General features: G+C 46.2%; 1 protein-coding gene across 1 annotated transcript in view; it reads left to right on the top strand.

The window, feature by feature from the left end:
• The first annotated feature begins 348 nt into the window (after positions 1-348).
• Positions 349-25,313, top strand: part of cacna2d3a (calcium channel, voltage-dependent, alpha 2/delta subunit 3a) — a 1,400,547-nt gene continuing 1,375,582 nt past the window's right edge. The window contains exons 1-2 of the mRNA XM_072472475.1: positions 349-1,197; positions 1,578-1,659. Of these exons, the coding sequence (XP_072328576.1) occupies positions 1,079-1,197; positions 1,578-1,659 (201 nt within the window). The 5' untranslated portion in view covers positions 349-1,078. The remainder of the gene's footprint in view (positions 1,198-1,577; positions 1,660-25,313) is intronic.

The raw sequence follows: 25,313 nt of genomic DNA, 5'->3' as shown, positions 1-25,313 counted from the left end.
TTATGCATACTTTACCAAAGGGATTCCTCTACATGAAGAAATTAATTATTCATTCGCAGTGTTGAGTCATTTAGCCCGCATTGATTTACTTATGTTGCATTTCCTTTCATTCACAAGCCTTTTTAAGTCTTCGGTTTTTCTTAGCACACCAATGCAGTCAGTCTGTTCCATACGACTTAATCGAATTGGTTGTAGAGCAGCTGGATACAGCCTGTTCGCCTGAAAGGGGCTGCCGTTTCAAAGATGATTTCAACTGAGAATCCTATTTCCCTCTGTTATAGTTCTCCTTTTGAGTACGTGCGCTTATTTTTGTCCTGAGAGTTACCGGATTCACTTTTACAGTCGACTCCACCCCGTCAGCTGAATACGAGAAGCTTTCGAGCAGCGGCGCACGAAATGAATTGGGACGTCTCCAGTGGGTGTTCAGCGTCTCAAGTGTAAGGTCCGTGAGTCACTTTGAGCTCAACCCCCTGTCAGCCCTACAGCAAAGTGCTTCTCACTCAGCCTGCTATCAGTCCTGGAAGAGGCATTGTGTCACAGTTTTCAGTGCTCTTACTGGCTTTCATCAGCACTTTCCATTAATGCCTGCTCCGGTGAACCAGCGCTGCATGACTTGATGTGGGATGAATGCTCGAGGTTACCAGGAAGATAAAGCGAGCCTGCAGGCAGCTTTACATCTATACAGTGAGCATTAATTGTGAGAAGATAGCTTACTCTGTTGAAATCAATAGACTCTTGTGGCCTGTAGCAGAGGGCACACTGGACCGGCAGTAGGTCACTGAATGATGATATTATACAGGGGACTGCATACTGCAGAGTTGTTGAGAAGTATATGCAACTGCCTGCAGTAAAGGTAGAATCGGTCTCACCACCAAGGATATAATACCAGCAGCAACATTCTGAACTCACTGAAGCTTTTCAGTGCTTCCCTGTTATTCTTTTATCTGGGATGTCCCAGAAATGAAGATGAACTGACAAATCTATTTTAAGTCTGAGATGCAGCGCAGCATATTCCATTAGCAATCGGGTTTATTCCAATTGTGCAATTCGTTCTGATCTGTGGAACTACAAAAAAGAAATGCAGAGAGAGATGCATATTTTACAAGCTTTCTGTAGCTTTTCTGTAATCGTGTGGGCATCTTTCAGCATTACACAGGCACAAGCGAAAGAATCCCAGCAACAAATTCCCCTCAATGTGTAAGTCTTGATTTCTATTCTTTTGCATTTCATGTGCAGTTGATTGTGTTTGCAGTTAAATGACTGCATGCTGGATTACATGTAAAGTTGGATTAAGACGAGTGTTTTGCAACGCTGCAGGATCTCTATGCTTCATAAAACATAACCTCATGTTCTGCGTAATAGCCCGAAATCTATAGTTTGGAGGGTCTGCCCTGCACACTAATGTCTGGATCTCAAACATGCTTGATAGAGGAAAAGGTGATTATCTTTCGTCATATGGCAAAATTAATTCGTGAAAGAATAAAACAGGATTACTTTCTATTGATTACAACCGGAAATCAAATTGTTCTCTCTCTCCTTTTCCAATGTTACCCATATGTTAACGTCTTTTTTTTTAGGGTGAAACTGTGGGCTTCGGCCTTTGGAGGGGAAATCAAATCTATTTCAGCCAAATATTCAGGCTCACAGTTCCTGCAGAAGGTAACACGCCTTTTCTCATTTTTAAATTTAGGACCGTTGTTTGACTGTTTTAGAACTTACGAGTCACTTGACAACCGATTGCATTTTAAGTAACTGACCCCTTTTCAATAAGCTATGATATTTATCATTCCATTTCAACTGATGCGCATTTAATTGAATGTGTTTGGCAGTCGATTACTGTCCGCTTACAGAAGCTAAGATTTATGTCACCGTATCATGATACCAATTTAATTGACCATTCTTGGCTTACTTAGCACAGTGTAAGGCTAACTTTCATTGTTTTGACCGGTAGCTGTTTAACTTTTCACTTGACTTTTTGAATATATTTTAGTTTAGAAAAAAAAATTGCCCCCGATATAGGATATATACACAATTGTGTGTGATTTTTGCAGCGCGTAGTGTGCTGACTTCATTCCGCTGTCATTTCGCTTTAGCTTTGGGATGTATTACACCATTACAGATAAGAGAAATGAATGCCTTATCTAACTGTTCAGGTGCCTAGCTGGATAATATTCTGGCGCACTGCTACAGGGATCTGGAAAGTGTTGCACAGTCCATTAAATTACTATTGAAATGAAGAATACGAGTTAAAATCCATGTCAAATGAGTAACTTTATCACAAAATGGTTCTGTGCCTATAATGATTGCAAACAGATGTTTTTAGTCGGCCTATTGTTTAAGACACATGGACCATGTTGGGCAATTGAAATGTTAAAATGAGGAAATGATCCTCTGAGGGAAAAATGAATGAATTAATAAGTAGAAATTCGCCAATTCACTACCATAAATACATAATGATGCATTGTGGGAATTTCTCACAAGCGTGAAGGACCCAGATGTCACACAGACCAAAGCCTTCCTCGTATAAGACCATGCTTCACAGGAGTGAAAGGACATTTTAATAAATTGTGCTCTTATCTCATACTATGAGGTGATATGATCTATTTATTACATGGTGTCTTTTTAAACAAAGTCTGAGATACATGTGATGAATGGTTTAATTGGTGTTTTTACCTTTGCAATCATTAATCCTGGGCAATGAAAATATTAATACAATCGTATGGCTAACTTGAACATATAAAACGCGTAGTCAGTTAAAGATTTTGCCTGATCCTTATCAGGCAAAACAGTTTTGGCTGTTCCCCTGCACCATACTCAAAAACTGAAAATGTCCAATAACCAAAGGGATGTGTTTCTGGTTTCTTACTGTGACGTCTGGGCTCTGTGCTGTTTAATGACATTGTATAATGATGTGCCTATGATAATTGTCAATGCAAGAATATTAAAGTGTGAAGAAGCATTTTAAAATCTCTTGGAACTCATGTACTACAACCTACATTATGAAAAGAGAAAAGTTAACGTATTTGGAGCATCTTATATTTTGCTGCTTGAGAATGTCACCTAAGTGGTTCAGTATTGTCAAGGATTACTTTTACTTTATAGAAATACAAAAGTAATTAAATATGTAAAGACAAAGATTCAAATTGAAAAACAAACCAGGTCATATAGAATAATATTTTTAAAATGCAACATTGGAAGCATTGCAACTATAACGGAATAAAATGGTGGCAGTCTTGACAGGCCCTTACTGTTTGCACGGTTACACCAGAAATGTAAACCTATCTTTTCCGTTGATGGATGTGACAGACCTCCTGTACATTTCCAGCATGTTACATATTATTATAGGCATCACATTAACTACTGGCTCAGATTCAATCATTCAAACAAATTTTATCTTGATTTATAAAGTGTCGACTTATGCATTGGTGTGATGATTCTGGATTATATGCCAGAGTGCTGATTTATGGAAAACTGCTCTTACATTAGATGCTCTCTTTCTCTCTCTCTATGTATAATATATTATATATGTAAATTTCTGCGATACAAACATAGCTAATTTACAAGGTTTTTACAGTTGTCATGTGGATTTCACAGTGCAAAAGAGATTGTCAGCCTCCCACTGAAGGCCATGCTTACATTGTGAAAGACTTGGTAAAGCCATCCCTGCTAACTAATGCATCTTTGACAACAGTTATATATAAATACATCTGCATGCAAGGCACCATCTTAAACTACTAATTTCAAGTGAAGGTGTAGAGTGTTTTTCAAATAATGCCTGAGAATATGTAAAAATGGAAATATCATCCTGTTGTGATTTTACAAGTTCGTTCTTCCTTTGTATTGAGAACAGAATGCATTAAAAAACAATGAGTTTTGAAGTGATGCACAGGATGAGTGTGGCAATCTTCAATCAGACAATATGGTTTTTCAGAAACAGTTGTTTTTCTTTCCCTGCTTAAATGGCTTCATCCATCTTTTTCTTGGAATTTTACTGTCAGTTTTTGAATGGTTTATACGTACATTTAATAACACTGTTGTCTATCTACATGATTATGTGGGTTGTAATAACAACATTAGTAGAAACCTGGGTAAAGGAGAAAAATATAATTGTGTTCACAGTGTAACAGATAGTATAAATGATCATGTTTGAGTTGGAAAACACATAAGTTTATATACGTTGAACATTTCAATCATGATGGAACTTTTCAAAATATAAAGTCAGTAAATAGTATCACATTGTAATATAGATAGAATTATGAATAACTCAATACCTCACTTCAAAACAAATACTTTTTATCAGCCACATAATCAAAGACATGTATTTGATAATATCATAATATTTACACGCGGTCTGCATTTATGGAAATTGGTAAGTTGTTGAGAAAACAATTAAATTTAACATATTGGCCTGGATTTTGCTCTCAGCAGCAAAGGAATGTCTTTTACCATTTGTGTCACTAACAACTACTCATAGACCTTTACAGGCTTATCAGTGGAGAATTCCACAAATCCAGCATCTTTTCCAAAGTGGCTTCCTATACAGTGCAACAGGGCTACAATAGTGAGGCTCCTCAAACAATCAGATTGAACTATTCTTACTGAGCCACATAGATTCCAAACCAGGAAGAATTAAACTGAAAATATAAATTAGATTTGAACGATATAGTAAGAGTGAAGTGGAGAGTAGGAGGAAACTAAATGTGATGTACAGATGAAGAGACAAGTGGAAAGAATAACACCATTTTTATTTACTATTTAAACCTGGAATATCAATGTTCTGTTGAGGGAATGAGAATCTACACTGATAAAATTAATTTTTCGGTGCTAGGGAGGTTGTTTGTAAGTTATTATCACTTGACTTCATCAGTTAAAAACTCTCTGCTAAATGTGCCACCCATAACTTTCTCAGCCACCATTGTTATAGAACTAATGAGTAAAACCCAAAGTTCATCCCATTGCGGTGATTTCGGTGCTGACTCTATTAGCAAGGATTACAACTGCATGTCCTTTGGAGGAACAGGGCAGTTCTGATAGCAACTTCTGGATTTCTGTGTTTATTTGTGCAGTTTCTGGAATTTACTTTCATATTTATCCTGCAAAGATGGTGAGTGCAGATAGCCTCACCATTATTATTACAGTAAAATCTGGGCACCTATATATAATACATATATCAAAGGCAATAACACTGTTTTGAGTTTTAGATAATGTGTAAGAAGAGCTGAACTTGACCCCAGGTGGGATTTGTATATCACTTGATTTGTTTTGATTGTGTCACTAATTTTTTTACCTACAGATTTTTCTTTGTATGATTAAAGAATGAATAGATTTGTATAGAACATGCCCCCTTTAAACATGCTTACTTTTGATAATTTACTATGATCATCTCTCATCTGACTTGTTCTATTACCATAGCCTGTCAGGAAACAAATTTAAAAATAAATAAACTTATCAGCAATGTTTGTACAAATGTATATTCTGTAAAAAAAAGTATCTTATATGAGGGATGATTCTACCCTATACTAATGATAAATGTATTGCTTCATGTGAATATACATAGTTACAACATAAATGATGTTTAGCCTCTGATGAATGGACAATTCTCAAATTCCAATATTTCCTCAAGGTGTTTTAGGATCATTTTGGGATCCTTGAAATGTTTCCATTGTCTTGAAAACACATGACATAATGACATTATTTGGTGTTTCAAACAAATGCTGAGTGGGATACCGCCGTCGGGATCAAGTGGTCCCACGAACGTGACCAACGCCCCCCCTCTCCGTGGTAGGTTACCTGGAATGGGACGGGCGGGCCACACAAAATACCTCAGGCTTCAGTGGGACCAGAAAATCCCACTGGCCAATGGCGTGCTGCCTCCACCACTGCGAAACACGCTGCAGGAGGTCGGTAAATTCTGCAAGTGAGAGTCACTATTTACCCTGCAAAGATGGTTGGTACGGATAGTCTCACCGTTATTATTACAGTAAAATCTGGGCGTGTGGGTGGCACGGTAGCACAGTAGTTAGCATGGTTAATTCACAACTCCAGGGTCCCAGGTTCGATTCCCGGCTTGGGTCACTGTCTGTGTGGAGTCTGCGCGTTGTCCCCGTGTCAGCGTGGGTTTCCTCCGGGTGCTCCGGTTTCTTCCCACAGTCCAAAGATGAGCAGGTTAGATGGATTGCCATGCTAAATTGCCCTGTGTCCAAAAAAAAGGTTAGGTGGGGTTGCTGGGCTATGGGGACAGTGGGAATTGTGGGCTTGGGTGAGGTGCTCTTTCCAACGGCTGGTACAGACTCATTGGGCTGAATCGCCTCATTATGCACTGCAAATTCTATGATTCTATGATTTTTTGACACCTTTTTTCTTCTTGGTTTGTAGCCATTTTTTGGGGGAGGTGATCATTATTGTTCCTTATCTGGGAAATGATATGGAATCCATCTTATGGATGAACATTCTGTAACAATTCATGCAATTAGTAGCACTGTTGCTTCACAGCTCCAGGTTCCCAGGTTCGATTCCCGGCTTGGGTCACTGTCTGTGCGGAGTCTGCACGTTCTCCCCGTGCACTCCTTCGGGTGCTCCGGTTTCCTCCCACAAGTCCAGAAAGACATGCTGTTTGGTAACTTGGACATTCTGAATTCTCCCTCTGTGACCCGAATAAGCGGCGGAATGTGGCGACTAGGGGCTTTTCACAGAAACTTCATTGCAGTCTTAATGTAAGCCTACTTGTGACAATAAAGATTGTTATTATTATTATTAATTAGAAGGGAGACTCTCACTGGTGGTTTAAGGGCAGGCGATTTCTGATAGGTAACATATGTTAAACCGTGCATTTGCCCCCCCAGATAGACTGCAGGAATATTCCCATTGTTAGGAACCAGCTAGATTAAATAACTGATATTTATTAGGTGTGGGGTGTCTGACCATATTTTGTTATTGGTTTACATGAACTGTGTTTTTACTGGGAAAATTTGAGTAGAAGATATTTTATAACTTGTGTAATCCTTATAAATCCATGAATGTGTAGTGGAAGTGAAGGAGTAGTATATTGTAGTTTAAAAAAAATAGAATTTACAGTGCAGAAGGAGGCCATTTGGCCCATCGAGTCTGCACCGGCTCATGGAAAGAAACCCCCACTTAAGCCCACATCTCCATCCTATCCCCGTAACCCAGTAATTCCATCTAACTAAGGGCAATTTAGCATGGCCAATACACCTAACCTAGCGCATCTTTGGACTGTGGGAGAAAACAGGAGCACCCGGAGGAAACCCACGCAGACAACGTGCAGACTCCACACAGATAGTGACCCAAGCCGGGAATCGAACCTGGGACCTTGGAGCAGTGAAGCAATTGTGCTAACCACTATGCTACCGTGCTGCCCGAGGTTAATCTTTTCTTGTTGAATAAATGTTTCATTCTTTTGTTAAAAGTCAATCGCCAGTCCTGTGACTGTTCATCCACGTCTCTAAATAAAAAATTATAGTTACAATCTATTGAACCTGGGATCTGACTGCCCAGTAGTAACATCAACTGAAATCATAACAAAAGTGAGGGCTCTTGAAGAATATTTCAGAATGTGGAGAGTGGATTATTGGACACTGATTAATAATAATTCATCAGGTTCCTTCAAAACATGGAGAGCAAGTTTCTGGACACCGAATATGAAAACTCGGTCTTGGATTTATTGTTATAAGGTGGGATCTGTGAATCCTTAAAGTACAGGTCCATGCGTTGGAATTCCAACACAGGAATTCGAGTTGCTGTGAGGTATATTTAGGTTGGAATCCAAAATGGTGTTGGAAGATGTTAAGGCTTTTCTAAAGATGGAAGATGGAGCTGATTTACAGAAAATAACCAAGAGCCAGTTAACGGAATTAGCAGATCAGTTGCAGTTAGAGTTACCTGGAAGGATGAGGAAAGCAGACATAGTTGAAATAATAGTACAGCATTTGAAATTGCAAGGGATACTTCTCCAAAAGATGATGCACTTGAATTGATTACGATTGAGTTAGAAATGAAAAAACTTGAAATGGAAGGAAGAGGAAAAGACAGAGATAGAGAAATGCAATGAATGCAATTGGGGGAGAAAGAAAAGAAAAAGGGGAGAGTCTTTCAAATGGAACAAGCAAAAAGGCAAGAGAGAAAAACAAAGGTAAGGGAATTGGACATGTGAAAACATGACTTGCAGAGAGAGCAGTTAGCTAAGGAGGATTGAGAAAAGGAGAGAAAAAATAATAATAATCTTTATTAGTGACACAAGTAGGCTTACATTAACGCTGCAATGACGTTACTGTGAAAATCCCCTAGTCGCCACACTACAATGCCTATTCGGGTACACTGAGGGAGAATTGAGAATGTCCAATTCACCTAACAAGCACGTCTTTGAGGAATTTCACCTTAAAAGGCTGACAATTAAACGAGAGACACCAGAAGGTGAGGTAGGACTTATTTCCCGACAGGAACCCAGTGGGGAAATGTTTACATTTATGCAATATCTTCCAAAGTTTTAGGAAAGGGATGTAGAGATATTCTTTATTTCATTTGAAAAGGTACCTAAACAGATGAAATGGCCAGGAGTAATTTGGACATTACTATTACAGAGTAGGCTGGTAGGTAGAGCTCATGAAATGTATGCATCACTGCCAGAAGAGGCATCTGTAGAGTAGAATGCAGTAAAGAAAGCTATCCTTAGTTTGTATGAATTAGTTCCTGAGGCATATAGGCAGCAATTTCGGAATGCAAGGAAACAGCTTGGAAAGACCTATTGCATTTGAGAGGATAAAACAAAATAATTTTAACTATTGGATATGGGCATTGAGGTATGAACATATGAAGCTCTTAGGGAAGTAATTCTCTTGGAAAAATTTAAATATTCACTTTGGTAGTTGGGACCCATGTTGAAGAACATAGTGTTAAAATGGCTAGTAGAGATGGTTGGTGAATATGAACTCATCCATAGAACCAAACCTTTTTCCCAGCATCCTTATAAACCTGAGAAAGATAGGAAGTGGGAAGGTGAAAGGAAGGGAAGTAGCAAGGGAAGAGAAGAGAAAGTTGGGAATGGTCAAGAAATTTCTGCTCAGATCAGAAAGGAAAATGCTGAGGTTGGAAGTGACATTCAGAGGCCTGTAACAAAGTGGGACATATTTGGGCAGAATGCTGGAAACTAAATGGGAGACAAATGGAATAGCAGGGAAGGTAGAACCTGAAAAGGAAATGGCTGCTAAAACTGTAGTGGTGGTACAGGTGAATCGTGCTCTCTCAGAATATATGAGAAAGGGGCAATGGTTCTTAATAGGTCAGAGAATTCCTTGAGTACTGGTGAATTAATTCCAGGATATTAGAGGTTCTGGAGGTTTTGCTTTGAAGGGAGAAGTGTTCCCTTACTCTTCCAACAAAACAAGTAAACAAAGGGCAGCACGGTGGCGCAGTGGGTTAGCCCTGCTGTCTCATGGCGCCGAGGTCCCAGGTTCGATCCCGGCTCTGGGCCACGTGTGGAGTTTGCACGTTCTCCCCATGTTTGCGTGGGTCTAGCCCCCAGAACCCCCCAAAAAAATGTGCGGGCTAGGTGAATTGGCTCTTCTAAATTGCCCTTTAATTGGAAAAAATGAATTGGGTACTCTAAATTTATTTTAAAAAAGAAGTAAACAAATCAAATTTTGAGAGATATTGGGCCAATTTGTGTTCCAGGTAGTTTTATATTAATAAGGGATATTAATGGAAGGGATGCATATATTTCTTTGTGTAAAGTTAATTTAAGAAGTGACTTTGTAAATAAAATTGTCATGGTGGGAATTATTCCTAAAATCACCTATTGGGGGAATAGATTTTGTCCTGGGTAATGATATGGCTTGTGGAGACAGCAATGTGGTGGCAACTGTGTTACAGAAGATAGCTGACCCTGTTGATCATAACCAACATTTCAAAACTACTGTGGACAAAAATGAGATGCTCATTGCAGATAATAAACAACTGAAGGAAAACCTGATTAATGTAGAAAATCAACTTTTATGAGTGAAAGAGGAGTTTGCTAATGAAAAAAGAGAATTGATGAGAATAATTGAGAATCAGACATGGAAAATGGAATACTTGACTGAGCACGTGAACTGTCTAAATGATAAACTTAAAAAAGCTAACTTAGCAAAGATCAATTTTTTAGTTAAAACATGATGAACTTAAAGCATCAGCAGTCTCCACAAAATACCATTGAAAATGCCTTGAACAGAAATAGGAATTGTTGGTAAATCAGAATAATTGGTTGAATGCAGGATTTAACGAACAAAACTAACAAACTGTTAGAATGCAGTTGTGAAAAGAGAAAGGAGGTTCTTGAACTTCAAACTGGAGAAATGAAAGAGAAGACGAGTGGTTTGGAGTGTCACAGTTCTAAAGTTGTTCCTGTGAATAAGCACCCATTTCGAAATTATGATCCAGTTGAGCAAAGAGCTGATCCAAGTAATATCACAGAGGTTGAAGTATCAATAATGGACTATGGGAAAACAACTGAAGTAAATAGTGAGGAGGAAAGCCTTAAATCACACAATGATGTAGGCGGGTTGGTCAGATGGGCAGAACAGAGGAAAATTGAATTTTACCCTGAAAAATGTGAGGTAAAGCATTTGGGAGGGCAACCAAGACAAGGAAAAATACAATGAAAGGTCGGAGCCGAGGAAGTACAGAGGATCTGAGGGACCTTTGTGTGCATAGATCCCTGAAGAGAGCAGGACAGGTAGCTAAGGGCCGGGATTCTCCGTCGGCCTGATTCTCCGTTATGCCAGCGCCCGGGGGGTTTCCGATGGGGTGGGGCTGCCCCACAATTGGAAACCCCATTTACCGGCCGGCGTAACGGAGAATCCTGGGGGCCGGTCGGGGCAGAAATGTGGCATGGCGGAGCGGAGAATCCCGTCCAAGGTGATTAAGAAGGAATACAGGATAATTACATTTATTAACTGAGGCATAGAATATAAGAGCAGGGAGGCTACGATGGAACTAAATAAAATGCTGGTTAGGCCACAGCTGTGTGCAGTTCGAGTCATCACACTTTAGGAAGGAAGTGATTTCACTAGAGGGGGTGCAGAGGTGATTCACCAGGATGTTACCTTGGCTAGAGCGTTTCAGCTATCAGGGAACACTGGATAGGCTGGGGTTGTTTTCCTTGAAACAGCGAAGGCTGAGGGGGACCTGATTGAGGTGTATAAATTATGAGGGGCATAGATATAGTTGATAGCAAGGAACTTTTCCCCTTAGCAGAGGGCCCAATAACCAGGGGCCTAGATTTAAGGTAAGGGGCAGGTGGTTTAGAGTGGATGTGAGGAAAAGCATTTTCACACAGAGCTGTGGTTGGAAGCTGGAACTCTGCCTGAAAGGATGGGAGACGTGGGAACCCTCACAACATTTAATATGTATTTAGATGAGGACTTGAAATTCATAGCATACAAGACTATGGGCCAAATGCTGCAAAATGGGAGTAGAGTAGATAGGGCTTGATTGCCGGAGAGGAGACGATGGGCTGAAGGGCCTCTTTCCATGCTGTAAAAACCCTATGACTCCACCCACAAAATTGGAAATAACGAAAAGTCAACAAGAAGGACAGAAATTGCAAAATGATCTTTCCAGGTCAATGACCAGGACAGTGATTTAAAAGGGCTTGTCAGTAAATATACACAAGATGTAGCAGTTGGAATACAGGCAAATGAACAGTTTGCAAAAGACCATCCAAAGCCTGTTGTGGTCTGGACTGATGTAGTCCATACTTATGCAAAAGAGTTGTCGGGTTAGAACAAACTATCAAGGAAGTTAAAAAGACATGATCAAAATAGGATTTGGAGAAACAATAAGATCATAAAAAGTTTAAAGATCAAACCAAGCAGGAATACAAAACACGTTTGAGTGAACATAAGAAGCATCTTAACAACATCCTTGGAACAGCTAACAGATTTTGACCAGAGAAGAAGTGAGACGTTAATGCACAAAAATGCTATTTTGACTTTGCGAAATCAAAATGATAGTTCACCACATTTGTGATTGGCAAATGAATGGAACTATGCCTCCAGTTAACGAAAAGAGTGATTGGAAGGTGAAATTAAATGACACATTCTTTTCTGAGAATAAGATGAAAAACATTTGTGTTGCGATAATGCTGCTACATTTATTGCCTCTATTGTGGTTAAATCTTTGCAATGATGCTATATGATGTGTCGTTTGTGAAATAAGATGGAAAATTTACTTGTATGAAGCAAACAATGGTGTTACGCATTACAAAGAAATTGTCATATTTTTGAAGCTTTCTTTCAAATGGGACGGTGTTAGGAAATAGAGCTGGTTTAAATAACTGGGGCGAAATTCTCCCCCAACGGCGGGATGCCCGCCGACTGGCGCCAAAGCCGGCGCAAATCAGACGGGCATCGCGCCGGCAAAAAGGTGCGGAAGTCTCCGCATCTTTGGCGGCCTAGCCCCAACATTGAGGGGCTAGGCTGACGCCGGAGGGATTTCCGCCCCGCCAGCTGGCGGAAATGGCGTTTGTTGCCCCGCCAGCTGGCGCGGAAATGCGGCGCATGCGCGGGAGCGTCAGCGGCCGCTGTCAGTTTCCCAGCGCATGCGCGGGAGCGTCAGCGGCCGCTGTCAGTTTCCCACGCATGCGCAGTGGGGAGAGTCACTTCCGCCTCCGCCATGGTGGAGACCGTGGCGGAGGCGGAAGGGAAAGAGTGCCCCCACGGCACAGGCCCGCCCGCGGATCGGTGGGCCCCGATCGCGGGCCAGGCCACCGTGGGGGCACCCCCCGGGGTCAGATTGCCCCGCGCCCCCCCCCAGGACCCCGGAGCCCGCCCACGCCGCCTGGTCCCGCCGGTAAATACCAGGTTTGATTTACGCCGGCGGGACAGGCAATTCCTGGGCGGGACTTCGGCCCATCCGGGCCGGAGAATCCAGCGGGGGGTCCCGCCAACCGGCGCGGCCGGATTCCCGCCCCCGCCCAATCTCCGGGAGCGGAGACTTCGGCGGGGGCGGGGGCGGGATTCACGGCGGCCAACGGCCATTCTCCGACCCGGCGGGGGGTCGGAGAATGACGCCCCTGGTGTCTGCATGTCTGTGGATTTGGGCTCACTTTAAACTGTGCCTGCATTGTAATCAAAGTTTTATGATGCAAAATCAATTATAGAGATTTTTAAAAAACTAAGTGTTTGCTTAGCAACCAAAGGTCCACATTGAAGAGTAGATGCATTTGCGTTCAGTTTGATGCCAGGTATCTGAGAAGAAAGCAACTCTCAGAGAAACTGCCAGACAGGCAGGACAATGGAACAATTGACCGGAAGCAAGTCCAGAAGCTAAAGAACAGGGGAGTCATTCTCCGACCCCCCCGCCGGGTCGGAGAATGGCCGTTGGCCGCCGTGAATCCCGCCCCCGCCGAAGTCTCCGGTACCGGAGATTGGGCGGGGGCGGGAATCGGGCCGCGCCGGTTGGCGGGACCCCCTGCTCAACTCTCCAGCCCGGATGGGCCAAAGTCCCGCCCAGAAATTGCCTGTCCCGACGACGTAAATCAAAGCTGGTATTTACCGGCGGGACCAGGCAGCGTGGGAGGGCTCCGGGGTCCTGGGGGGGGGGGGGGGCACAAGGCGATCTGACCCCGGGGGGTGCCCCCACGGTGGCCCGGCCTGCGATCGGGGCCCACCGATCCGCGGGCGGGCCTGTGCTGTGGGGGCACTCTTTCCCTTCCGCCTCCGCCACGGCCTCCACCATGGCGGAGGCGGAAGAGACACTCCCCACTGCGCAGGCGCGGGAAACTGTCGGCGGCCGCTGACGCTCCCGCGCATGCGCCGCATTTCCGCGCCAGCTGGCGGGGCACCAAACGCCATTTCCACCAGCTGGCGGGGCGGAAATCCCTCCGCCGCAGGCCTAGCCCCTCAATGTTGGGGCTCGGCCCCCAAAGATGCGGAGCATTCCGCACCTTTGGGCCGGGGAGATGCCCGTCTGATTGGCGCCGTTTTTGGCGCCAGTCGGCGGACATCGCGCCGTTGGGGGAGAATTTCGCCCCTGTAGTCATAGGGTGGGATTTTCCGGCTCTTTCCATCAGTGGGATCATTCGGTCTTGCCCAAGGTGCCTCCCCATGGCGGGTTTGCTCGGCGGCAGGACGGGGGCAGATGATCCCACTGGCGGCTAATGGCGAACTGCCTCCACCGCCGGAAAACACTCCACAGGTAGGCCGGAAAATCCCATGCAGAGTCTATGCAGAGGTCATGATGTCGTAGTGTCTCTGCCAAGAAAAGTTGAAGACATAACTAAGAAATAACTAAGGTGATGGCTGCGGAATTTGAAAAGCAGTTGGCGCAGATTGCAAAATGCATGGAGACGGTGAGGAAGGAGATGAGGGAGGTATTGAGTGTGCTGGTGGAGGAGGCGGTTTCCCCGGTGAGGACCGAGATGGCGAGCGCAGTGGCGGAGGTGCGAGAGCAAGAAGAGGCGCTGAAGGAAGTGGAGGAGACGTTATTACAGCACGGTGATCAACTTGCCTCGATGGGGAAAGAGATGCGGAAGGTGATGGACACTAACAAGAATCTGCGAGGAAAAATGGAAGACCTGGAAAACAGATCCAGGCGACAGAATGTGAGGATTGTGGGGCTGCCCGAAGGAGTTGAAGGACCGAAGCCGACTGAGTATTTTGCCGCGATGCTGGCAAAACTATTGGGGGAGGGGGAGGATCCCTCCCGATATGAACTGGATCGGGCTCATCGGTCGTGGAGGCCTGTACCAAAGGCGAGTGAACAGCCAAGGGCAGTGACTCTGTGCTTCCGTAGGTACAGTGTGAAGGAGAAGGTCCTGAGCTGGGCCAAGCAGAAGCGGGTGGTGCAGTGGGCTGGAGCTGGTATACGTGTATACCAGGACTTTACGGTGGAGCTGGCAAGGAGGCGGGCTGCCTTCAACCGGGTGAAGAGGGCACTGTACATTAGCAAGGTGCGGTGCGGCATTGTATATCCAGCGAAGCTGAGGGTGACTTACAAGCTCAGGGACTTTTATTTTGGAACGGCGGAAGCAGAAGGACTGTGGCAGAACTGACAAACTGAGGAATGGCCATGTGCCGATGTAACCTCATGACTGTATTTTCTTCTTTTTTGTATTACTGCGCGCGGGGGTAGAGACTAAAGGAGCCAATGTGATATATATTTGGACAAGGGAAGGGACGGGACTTTCACTTGAAATGAGGGCTCTTTGGGGTGTAGGTGGATATGCGGGGTTTGTGGGCTAAAAGGGGATCTTTGTGCTTTCCTAGGGCCGGGCAAGTGGGAAAGGGACCCGGGCGGGGGCCTCCACGCTGGCTGCTTTAAGCCGGCCAGTGAACGGGAGTGAGGTGGGGGGAGGGGCTGCGGCCATCGGAGCCTGGCAGAACAGGGTCCGAGTGGTCTAGCCGGGGTGGAAAGTTGGGGGGGGAAGGAACCGAGGGTAGGGGGAGGAGTTTTACAAGAGGCAGTGGACGGGAGGAGCTGGAGACCTGGGGGGGGGGGAGCTGTGTAAGATTAAGGGTGACTACGGGTAATCCCTGATTCCTTTTTGTCATTTGTTTATGTAAACATGCGGGTTGAGGTTTGGGGGTTGGTGGGCGGATGGGATCGTTGTTATTATGGGGACTGACATATCTTGCTGATTATTGTTTATTGTTGAATGATGTAAATGTGGGAGAAAATGTGAAAAAGGAGGAGAATAAAAAAATTAATAAAAAACAAAAACAATGACGCAACAATTAGGACAGTAGAAATGAGGGGCGTCATTCTCCGACCCCCCGCCGGGTCGGAGAATGGCCATTGGCCGCCGTGAATCCAGCCCCCGCCCCCGCCGAAGTCTCCGGTACCGGAGATTGGGCGGGGGCGAGAATCGGGCCGCGCCGGTTGGCGGGACCCCCCGCTGGATTCTCCGGCCCGGATGGGCCGATGTCCCGCCCAGAAATTGCCTGTCCCGCCGGCGTAAATCAAACCTGGTATTTACCGGCGGGACCAGGCGGCGTGGGCGGGCTCCGGGGTCCTGGGGGGGGGGCGCGGGACGATCTGACCCCGGGGGGGTGCCCCCACGGTGGCCTAGCCCGCGATCGGGGCCCACCGATCCGCGGGCGGGACTGTGCCGTGGGGGCACTCTTTCCCTTCCGCCTCCGCCACCATGGCAGAGGCGGAAGAGACTCTCCCCACTGCGCATGCGCGGGAAACTGACAGCGGCCGCTGACGCTCCCGCGCACGCGCCGGGAAACTGACAGCGGCCGCTGACGCTCCCGCGCATGCGCCGCATTTCCGCACCAGCTGGCTGGGCAACAAACACCATTTCCGCCAGCTGGCGGGGCGGAAATCCCTCCGGCGTCGGCCTAGCCCCTCAATGTTGGGGCTAGGCCGCCAAAGATGCGATGCCCGTCTGATTGGCGCCGTTGGGGGAGAATTTCGCCCGAGACTAGCAAGGAGATGCAAATGACATTGTACGTGCAATGATGGGGAAAAAATGCATTACAGGGAAAAACTTCCATGAGTCAAATTCTTCTGTCCAAATCTCCTCTCCTTTGCATTTATGTTAAATTTAAACTTGCACACATAAGGAATTCACTGTAGCTCGTGAATGCCATGATTTGAAACAATTCCACTCCTTATAAGGAACTAATTAGGATTTTTTGAAAGTGAAAGAAGCAAGGCTTTGGAATTGCGGAGTGTGGCTGGGTGCAGAGTTATTAGTATGTGCAAAATAATTGTCATATATCCTGTGTTTGAATGATATGCCACATCAAAGTTTGCTACATATAAACTGATTGTACACAAGTGTATAATAGTGTATGTAATTATAATACAATACTCAAATGCCCATTTGCTTAAAGGAAAATTTGAAAACATATCACATAAATAAATATTTGGTGCAAATGACCAAAGGTTTGGTCAAAGAGGTCGACGAATGTCATTGAGGAGAAAACAGAGGCCGAGAGAATTCCAGAGCGTTGGTGCTCAGCAGCTGAAAGGATGGCTGCCAATGGAGCAGCAATTAAAACTGGGGATGCTGAAGCGGCCAGCGTTAGACGAACACATATATTTTGGAGAGTTGTGGGGCTGGAGGAGATCACAGAGATAGGGAGGGCTGAGGCCAAGGAGCAATTCAAAAGCAACAATGTGAATTTAAAGATCGGGGTGTTACTTAACCAGGAGCAACTGTAGGTCAGTGAAGGCAAGGATGATGGGTGAACGGAACTTGCTGTGAGTTAGGATGCAGGAAGTAAAGTTTTGAATAACCATAAGTTTACAGAGGAGAAGGACAGGGGGTCTGGCCAGAAGTGCATTGGACCAGTCAATCTGGAGGTAACAAAGGCATGGATGAGACTTTCAGTTAAGCTGAGGCAGGCTGGAGTCAGGCAATGTTGCAACCAAAGTTCAAAATCCTGAGGGGGCTTGACAAGACTATATGGGCATAAATTGTTCCCATTGGTGGAAGGCTGAAGACATCGATTTAAGGTGAATGGTTAGAACCAATAGTAGCATGATGAAAAAAGGTTTTCCGCGGCAAGTCTGTTAGGATCTAGAATGAACTGCCTGGGTGTTAGAGGCAGATTTAATTGTGGCTTTCAAAAGGGAATTGGATAAGAACCTGAAGAAAAAATAATTACGGGTCCACAAGGAAGAATGACAGATCTGTGGTGACAGGGTGAGGCACTGGGACAAGCTGAGTCACTGTGCAGGGAGTTGGTCTGATTAGTCATATTCTGTGCTGTAACCATTCTAAGGGTGGAATTTAATTCCTCCCCCTCTCCCAAGAGGTCTGTTTCACGCTGAGGGCAGCTGTTAATTGGACAGGTTTTGGATGGGGCGGGTCAGGAACCCCACCGCTTCCTGTTGATTAACTCCAGGGCAGGAAGGCCTGTGGATGGCCATTCCACCTGGATGGCAATTGAGAGCTTTAAGTGGGCAATTATTACCTGGCCAAGGGCCACACCCTGGCTGTCGCTGTTTGTAAACCAGCAACAGGCAAGGCACTTGTTGGATTTCTCTGCAGTCAAGTGAGGGGGAAGAGGGGGGGGGGGGGGGGGGATTAGATCTTCATTCGCAGGCAGTAAGTGCCTGATCAAGGGACCCAACATTGGGAAGGGTGGGGAAGGTGGATGGTTAGAGCCACCCTATCTGTCTTTCCTGCTCCGCCCCATCCATCCCACTGTCACCTTTCGTTCTCCAGGGATCTGATGATGATCCTGGTGAGGTCCAACGTCAGCAACGTTTCCAACGGTAGTGGAGACATTTTGCCTTCGGGCCAATAGCTTCCTGGAGCAGGATCTCTATCCTATGGGAAGATCCCCTGTATATCCAGGAACCCTGGCAGCAAGGTTCCCGCTGCCAATGAAGACTTCATTCCCTGGGGGTTCCCAGAGATCAAGCTGGTGGGAGTGCTGCTAGTTTTGGTGGTGGATGTCGGGATTCCCACCAACCTATGATTCTATAGGTGGAAATAAGCTCTCTTAGTGTTGGAGCAGGTGTGTTCAGAAGGTCACCTGGGATCAGTTATGACAGCAAAGTTATGTGACAAACGGAGGATTTTAGGAATATTGGATTCTAAATATTGAACCATAGAATCATGGAATCTACAGTGCAGAAGTAGGCCATTCAGCCCACCGAGTCTGTACCAGCCCTTGGAAAGAGCATACCACTTAAACCCACACCTCCATTCTATCCCTGTAACCACACCAAACCTTATTGGACACTAAGGGCAATGTAGCATGGCCAATCCACCTAACCTGCACATCTTTGAACCGTAGGAGGAACCCGGAGCACCCGGAGGAAACCCACGCAGACACGGGGAGAACATGCAGACTCCACACAGACAGTGACCGAAGCCGGGAATCGAACCTGGGGCCCTTGAGCTGTGAAGCAACAATGCTTACCACTGTGCTACCGTGCCACCCAGTATTGTGCAATTTAAGGGTTAAAACCCTGGGGTTAGAGTGTGCATCGTTGCAGGGATCATGTTTTCAGGACCTGTGTGATTTGGGAGCCAGAAGATGCAATTGACCAAGAGGCAGGCTGGGCAAATGCACTGTGGTTAACTGCAAGCAGTCCTTGAGCGGCACGGTAGCACAGTGGTTAGCACTATTGCTTCACAGCACGAGGGACCTGGGTTCGATTCCCGGCTTTGGCCACTGTCTGTGTGGAGTCTATGTTCTCCCTGTGTCTGCGTGAGTTTCCTCTGGGTGCTCTGGTTTCCTCCCACAAGTCTCGAAAGATGTGCTTGTTAGGTGCATTGGACATTCTGAATTCTCCCTCAGCGTACCCGAACAGGTGCCATAGTGTGGCGACTAGGGGAGTTTCACAGTAACTTCATTACAGTGTAAGCCGACTTTTGACACCGATAAAGATTATTATTATTATGTATTTTCAGTCCCTGGAAAGTTAATTTGTTTTCAGCTTGGGCAGATGATGTCAGTGCTGGGTGGAGCTAAGGCAGAGAGAGACATTTTGAAAAAGCTTTTCGAGAGAGGAGTTGAAGTCTGATATGGCAACCATTGTTTTTTTTGACCACAAGTAAAGGCAGTTTTCTTTCCCAGTAGGATGGTTTCAAAAAAAGTAATAGTAGTTAAAGCAGAGCTGTCTTGTCTGAAGACAAGGAAGAGGCTGAAACAATAATAAGAATCTTTATTGTCACAATTAGGCTTACATTAACACTGCAATGAAGTTACTGTGAAAATCCCCTAGTCGCCACACTCTGACGCCTGTTCGGGTACACAGAGGGAGAATTCAGAATATCCAATTCACCTAATAGCACGTCTTTCGGGACTTGTGGGAGGAAACCGGAGCACCCGGAGGAAACCCACGCAGACACAGGGTGAATGTGCAGACTCTACACAGACAGTGTTCCAAGCCTGGAATCGAACCTGGGACCATGGAGCTTTGAAGCAACAGTGCTAACCACTGAGCTACTGTGAACCTGATTGAAACAGCTATTTGCAGACATTCAGGCAGAGTCTACAGGGGTTCTAACCAGGGCACAAATCAGTTCTGTTACTATTACTCTGTGCAGCATTACTCTGTGCAGTGTTGCTCTGTGCAGTGTTGCTCTGTGCAGCATTACTCTGTGCAGTATTACTCTGTGCAGTGTTGCTCTGTGCAGTGTTGCTCTGTGCAGTGTTGCTCTGTGCAGCATTACTCTGTGCAGTATTACTCTGTGCAGTGTTGCTCTGTGCAGTGTTGCTCTGTGCAGCATTACTCCGTGCAGCATTACTCTGTGCAGTGTTGCTCTGTGCAGCATTACTCTGTGCAGCATTACTCTGTGCAGCATTACTCTGTGCAGCATTACTCTGTGCAGCGTTACTCTGTGCAGTGTTGCTCTGTGCAGTGTTGCTCTGAGCAGTGTTGCTCTGTGCAGCATTACTCTGTGCAGCATTACTCTGTGCAGTGTTGCTCTGTGCAGTGTTGCTCTGTGCAGCATTACTCTGTGCAGTGTTACTCTGTGCAGTGTTACTCTGTGCAGCATTACTCTGTGCAGTGTTGCTCTGTGCAGCATTACTCTGTGCAGTGTTACTCTGTGCAGTGTTGCTCTGTGCAGCATTACTCTGTACAGTGTTACTCTGTGCAGCATTACTCTGTGCAGTGTTGCCCTGTGCAGCATTACTCTGTGCAGTGTTGTTCTGTGCAGCATTACTCTGTGCAGTGTTGCTCTGTGCAGTGTTGCTCTGTGCAGCATTACTCTGTGCAGTGTTGCTCTGTGCAGTGTTGCTCTGTGCAGCATTACTCTGTGCAGTGTTGCTCTGTGCAGTGTTGCTCTGTGCAGTGTTGCTCTGTGCAGCATTACTCTGTGCAGTGTTGCTCTGTGCAGCATTACTCTGTGCAGCATTACTCTGTGCAGTGTTGCCCTGTGCATTGTTGCTCTGTGCAGCATTACTCGGTGCAGCATTACTCTGTGTAGTGTTGCTCTGTGCAGTGTTGCTCTGTGCAGCATTACTCTGTGCAGCATTACTCTGTGCAGTGTTGCTCTGAGCAGTGTTGCTCTGTGCAGCATTACTCTGTGCAGTGTTGCTCTGTGCAGCATTACTCTGTGCAGCATTACTCTGTGCAGTGTTGCTCTGTGCAGTGTTGCTCTGTGCAGCATTACTCTGTACAGCATTACTCTGTGTAGTGTTGCTCTGTGCAGTGTTGCTCTGTGCAGCATTACTCTGTGCAGCATTACTCTGTGCAGTGTTGCTCTGTGCAGTGTTGCTCTGTGCAGCATTACTCTGTGCAGCATTACTCTGTGCAGCATTACTCTGTGCAGTGTTGCTCTGTGCAGTGTTGCTCTGTGCAGCATTACTCTGTGCAGCATTACTCTGTGCAGTGTTGCTCTGTGCAGTGTTGCTCTGTGCAGTGCTACTCTGTGCAGTGTTGCTCTGTGCAGTGTTGCTCTGTGCAGTGTTACTCTGTGCAGCATTACTCTGTGCAGTGTTACTCTGTGCAGCATTACTCTGTGCAGTGTTGCTCTGTGCAGTGTTGCTTTGTGCAGCATTACTCCGTGCAGCATTACTCTGTGCAGTGTTGCTCTGTGCAGTGTTGCTCTGTGCAGCATTACTCCGTGCAGCATTACTCTGTGCAGTGTTGCTCTGTGCAGCATTACTCTGTGCAGCATTACTCTGTGCAGTGTTGCTCTGTGCAGTGTTGCTCTGTGCAGCATTACTCTGTACAGTGTTACTCTGTGCAGCATTACTCTGTGCAGTGTTGCCCTGTGCAGCATTACTCTGTGCAGTGTTGTTCTGTGCAGCATTACTCTGTGCAGTGTTGCTCTGTGCAGTGTTGCTCTGTGCAGCATTACTCTGTGCAGTGTTGCTCTGTGCAGTGTTGCTCTGTGCAGCATTACTCTGTGTAGTGTTGCTCTGTGCAGTGTTGCTCTGTGCAGCATTACTCTGTGCAGCATTACTCTGTGCAGTGTTGCTCTGTGCAGTGTTGCACTGTGCAGCATTACTCTGTGCAGCATTACTCTGTGCAGTGTTGCTATGTGCAGTGTTGCTCTGTGCAGCATTACTCTGTGCAGTGTTGCTCTGTGCAGCATTACTCTGTGCAGCATTCATCTGTGCAGTGTTGCTCTGTGCAGCATTACTCTGTGCAGTGTTGCTCTGTGCAGCATTACTCTGTGCAGTGTTGCTCTGTGCAGAGTTGCTCTGTGCAGCATTACTCTGTGCAGTGTTGCTCTGTGCAGTGTTGCTCTGTGCAGCATTACTCAGTGCAGTGTTGCTCTGTGCAGCATTACTCTGTGCAGTGTTGCTCTGTGCAGTATTAATCTGTGCAATGTTGCTCTGTGCAGTGTTGCTCTGTGCAGCATTACTCTGTGCAGTGTTGCTCTGTGCAGCATTACTCTGTGCAGTGTTGCTCTGTGCAGCATTACTCTGTGCAGCATTACTCTGTGCAGTGTTGCTCTGTGCAGTGTTGCTCTGTGCAGCATTACTCTGTGCAGTGTTGCTCTGTGCAGTGTTGCTCTGTGCAGTGTTGCTCTGTGCAGCATTACTCTGTGCAGCATTACTCTGTGCAGTGTTGCTCTGTGCAGTGTTGCACTGTGCAGCATTACTCTGTGCAGCATTATTCTGTGCAGTGTTGCTATGTGCAGTGTTGCTCTGTGCAGCATTACTCTGTGCAGTGTTGCTCTGTGCAGCATTACTCTGTGCAGCATTCATCTGTGCAGTGTTGCTCTGTGCAGCATTACTCTGTGCAGTGTTGCTCTGTGCAGCATTACTCTGTGCAGTGTTGCTCCGTGCAGAGTTGCTCTGTGCAGCATTACTCTGTGCAGTGTTGCTCTGTGCAGTGTTGCTCTGTGCAGCATTACTCAGTGCAGTGTTGCTCTGTGCAGCATTACTCTGTGCAGTGTTGCTCTGTGCAGTATTAATCTGTGCAGTGTTGCTCTGTGCAGTGTTGCTCTGTGCAGCATTACTCTGTGCAGTGTTGCTCTGTGCAGCATTACTCTGTGCAGTGTTGCTCTGTGCAGTGTTGCTCTGTGCAGCATTACTCTGTGCAGCATTACTCTGTGCAGTGTTGCTCTGTGCAGCATTACTCTGTGCAGTGTTGCTCTGTGCAGTGTTGCTCTGTGCAGTGTTGCTCTGTACACTGCTGATTGCTTTTAAAAAAAATGTTTTTATTCTCCATTTTCACATTTTCCTACAAAATTTACACCCCACCCACAAACAGTAAACGGTAACAAATGCAAAATCAATCCCCTTAACAATACCAACGATCCCATCCTCCCACCACCCTAAACAACGGCCCACCTGTCAATATATGCATCCAATAAAACAAACCCTCCCACGGTGGCAACAAAAAACAAAGGAGAAAAAGAAAAATAAGTCCGGGACCGCCCATGGTCACCATTGACCTATAGAGTCCACTCCCCCCCCCTCCCCCCCCACACTCAATGCCATCCAACCTCTGAAAGAGTGCCGTACATGATACCAAGAGTTGTAAACCCCCCCCCCAGGGTCCAACTTCTCCCGTCCACTGCCTCTTGTAAAACTCCTCCCCCAACCTCGGTTCCTCCCCCCAACTTTCCACCCCGGCTAGACCACTCGGACCCTGTTCTGCCAGACTCTGATGGCCGCAGCCTCTCCCCCCACCTCACTCCCGTTCGCTGGCCGGCTTAAACCGGCCAGCGTGGAGGACCCCACCCGGGTCCCTTTCCCCCTTGCCCGGCCCCAGGAAAGCCCAGAAATCCCCTTTTAGCACACACACCCCGCATATCCACCTACACCCCAAAGAGCCCTCATTTCGAGTGAAAGTCCCATCACTTCCCTTATCCAAATATATACAACATTGGCTCCTTTAGTCTCTACACCCGCACGCAGTGAAACAAAAAAGAAGAAAATACAGTCATGAGGTTACATCGGCACATGGCCATTTCTCAATTTCTCAGTTCTGCCACAGTCCTTCTGCCTTTGCAAACTCCTCCGCTGCTTCCGCCGTTCCAAAATAAAAGTGCCTGAGCTTGTAAGTTACCCTCAGCTTCGCTGGATATACAATGCCGCACTGCACCTTGCTAATGTACAGTGCCCTCTTCACCCGGTTGAAGCCAGCCCGCCTCCTCGCCAGCTCCACCGTAAAGTCCTGGTATACACGTACACCAGCTCCAGCCCACTGCACCGCCCACTTCTGCTTGGCCCAGCTCAGGACCTTCTCCTTCACACTGTACCTACGGAAGTACAGAGTCACTACCCTTGGCGGCTCACTCGCCTTTGGTACAGGTCTCCACGACCGATGAGCCCGATCCAGTTCATATCGGGAGGGATCCTCCCCCTCCCCCAATAGTTTCGCCAGCATTGTGGCAAAATACTCAGTCGGCCTCGGTCCTTCAACTCCTTCGGGCAGCCCCACAATCCTCAACTTCTGTCGCCTGGATCTGTTTTCCAGGTCTTCCATTTTTCCTCGCAGATCCTTGTTAATATCCATCACCTTCCGCATCGCCTTCCCCATCGAGGCAAGTTGATCACCGTGCTGCAATAACGTCTCCTCCACTTCCTTCAGCGCCTCCCCTTGCTCTCGCACTTCCGCCACTGCGCTCGCCACCACCGTCATCACCGGGGAAATCGCCTCCTCCACCAGCACACTCAAAACCTCTCTCATCTCCTTCCTCGTTGTCCTCATGTATTTTGTAAACTGCCTTTCGAATTCCACAGCCATCACCTTAGTTATTTCTTCAGCCGTAAACAATGCGGCCTCCCCTGGTGCTCCAGCCTCCATTTTCCTTGGTGACCCAGCGGTGACCTTTCCACTCCCCGATGGACCTTCAGCTGTTTTCTTTACGGATGTTTTTTTGCTCACTCTCGACAATTTTCTTCACTTTGCCGCCTCTGTGCCTTCTCCCTGCTTTTGCCACCTCCGTGGACCCTGGGACCGGGCTTAAAGCCCCGAAAATGCCATTCCCGAACGGGAACCCTCCATTTTGCGGCCGCCTCCCGCCCACCGTCACCGGAAGTCGCACTGCTGATTGTTAAGTTGGATTGAAAGTTGCATGCTACATCTCTTGTTGCTTAATGTGGAATTGAGTAGTAGTGTTAAGGAATAATTGTAAGCCATTCTTTTCAGATGTGAAGTTAAAGAGTTTAATATTGTACTCAAAACAATGTTTTGTTTTAAAATACCCAAGACCTATTTCTCCATGCAATTACTCCTGCAGCTAATCATTCTTCATTCTTTCCATGTAGGCTTACAAAATAACCAAAATATTGGGGTTTTGGTCCAGTTTCGTAGCTACTGTTGTTGTCTGGTGTGGGATCCTAATAGTTGAGAGCAGCTGATTTAATCTCAGACAGTTTCCAAGGCGAGGGATGGAGTTGGTGTCTAGGAAACAGAGATGATAAACATGATGAAGTACG

This window comes from Scyliorhinus torazame, chromosome 13, assembly GCF_047496885.1.
Source record: "Scyliorhinus torazame isolate Kashiwa2021f chromosome 13, sScyTor2.1, whole genome shotgun sequence".
NCBI lineage: Eukaryota > Metazoa > Chordata > Chondrichthyes > Carcharhiniformes > Scyliorhinidae > Scyliorhinus > Scyliorhinus torazame.
The sequence above is the reverse complement of the archived record's forward strand: the minus strand, read 5'-3'. Positions and strand labels throughout refer to the sequence as shown.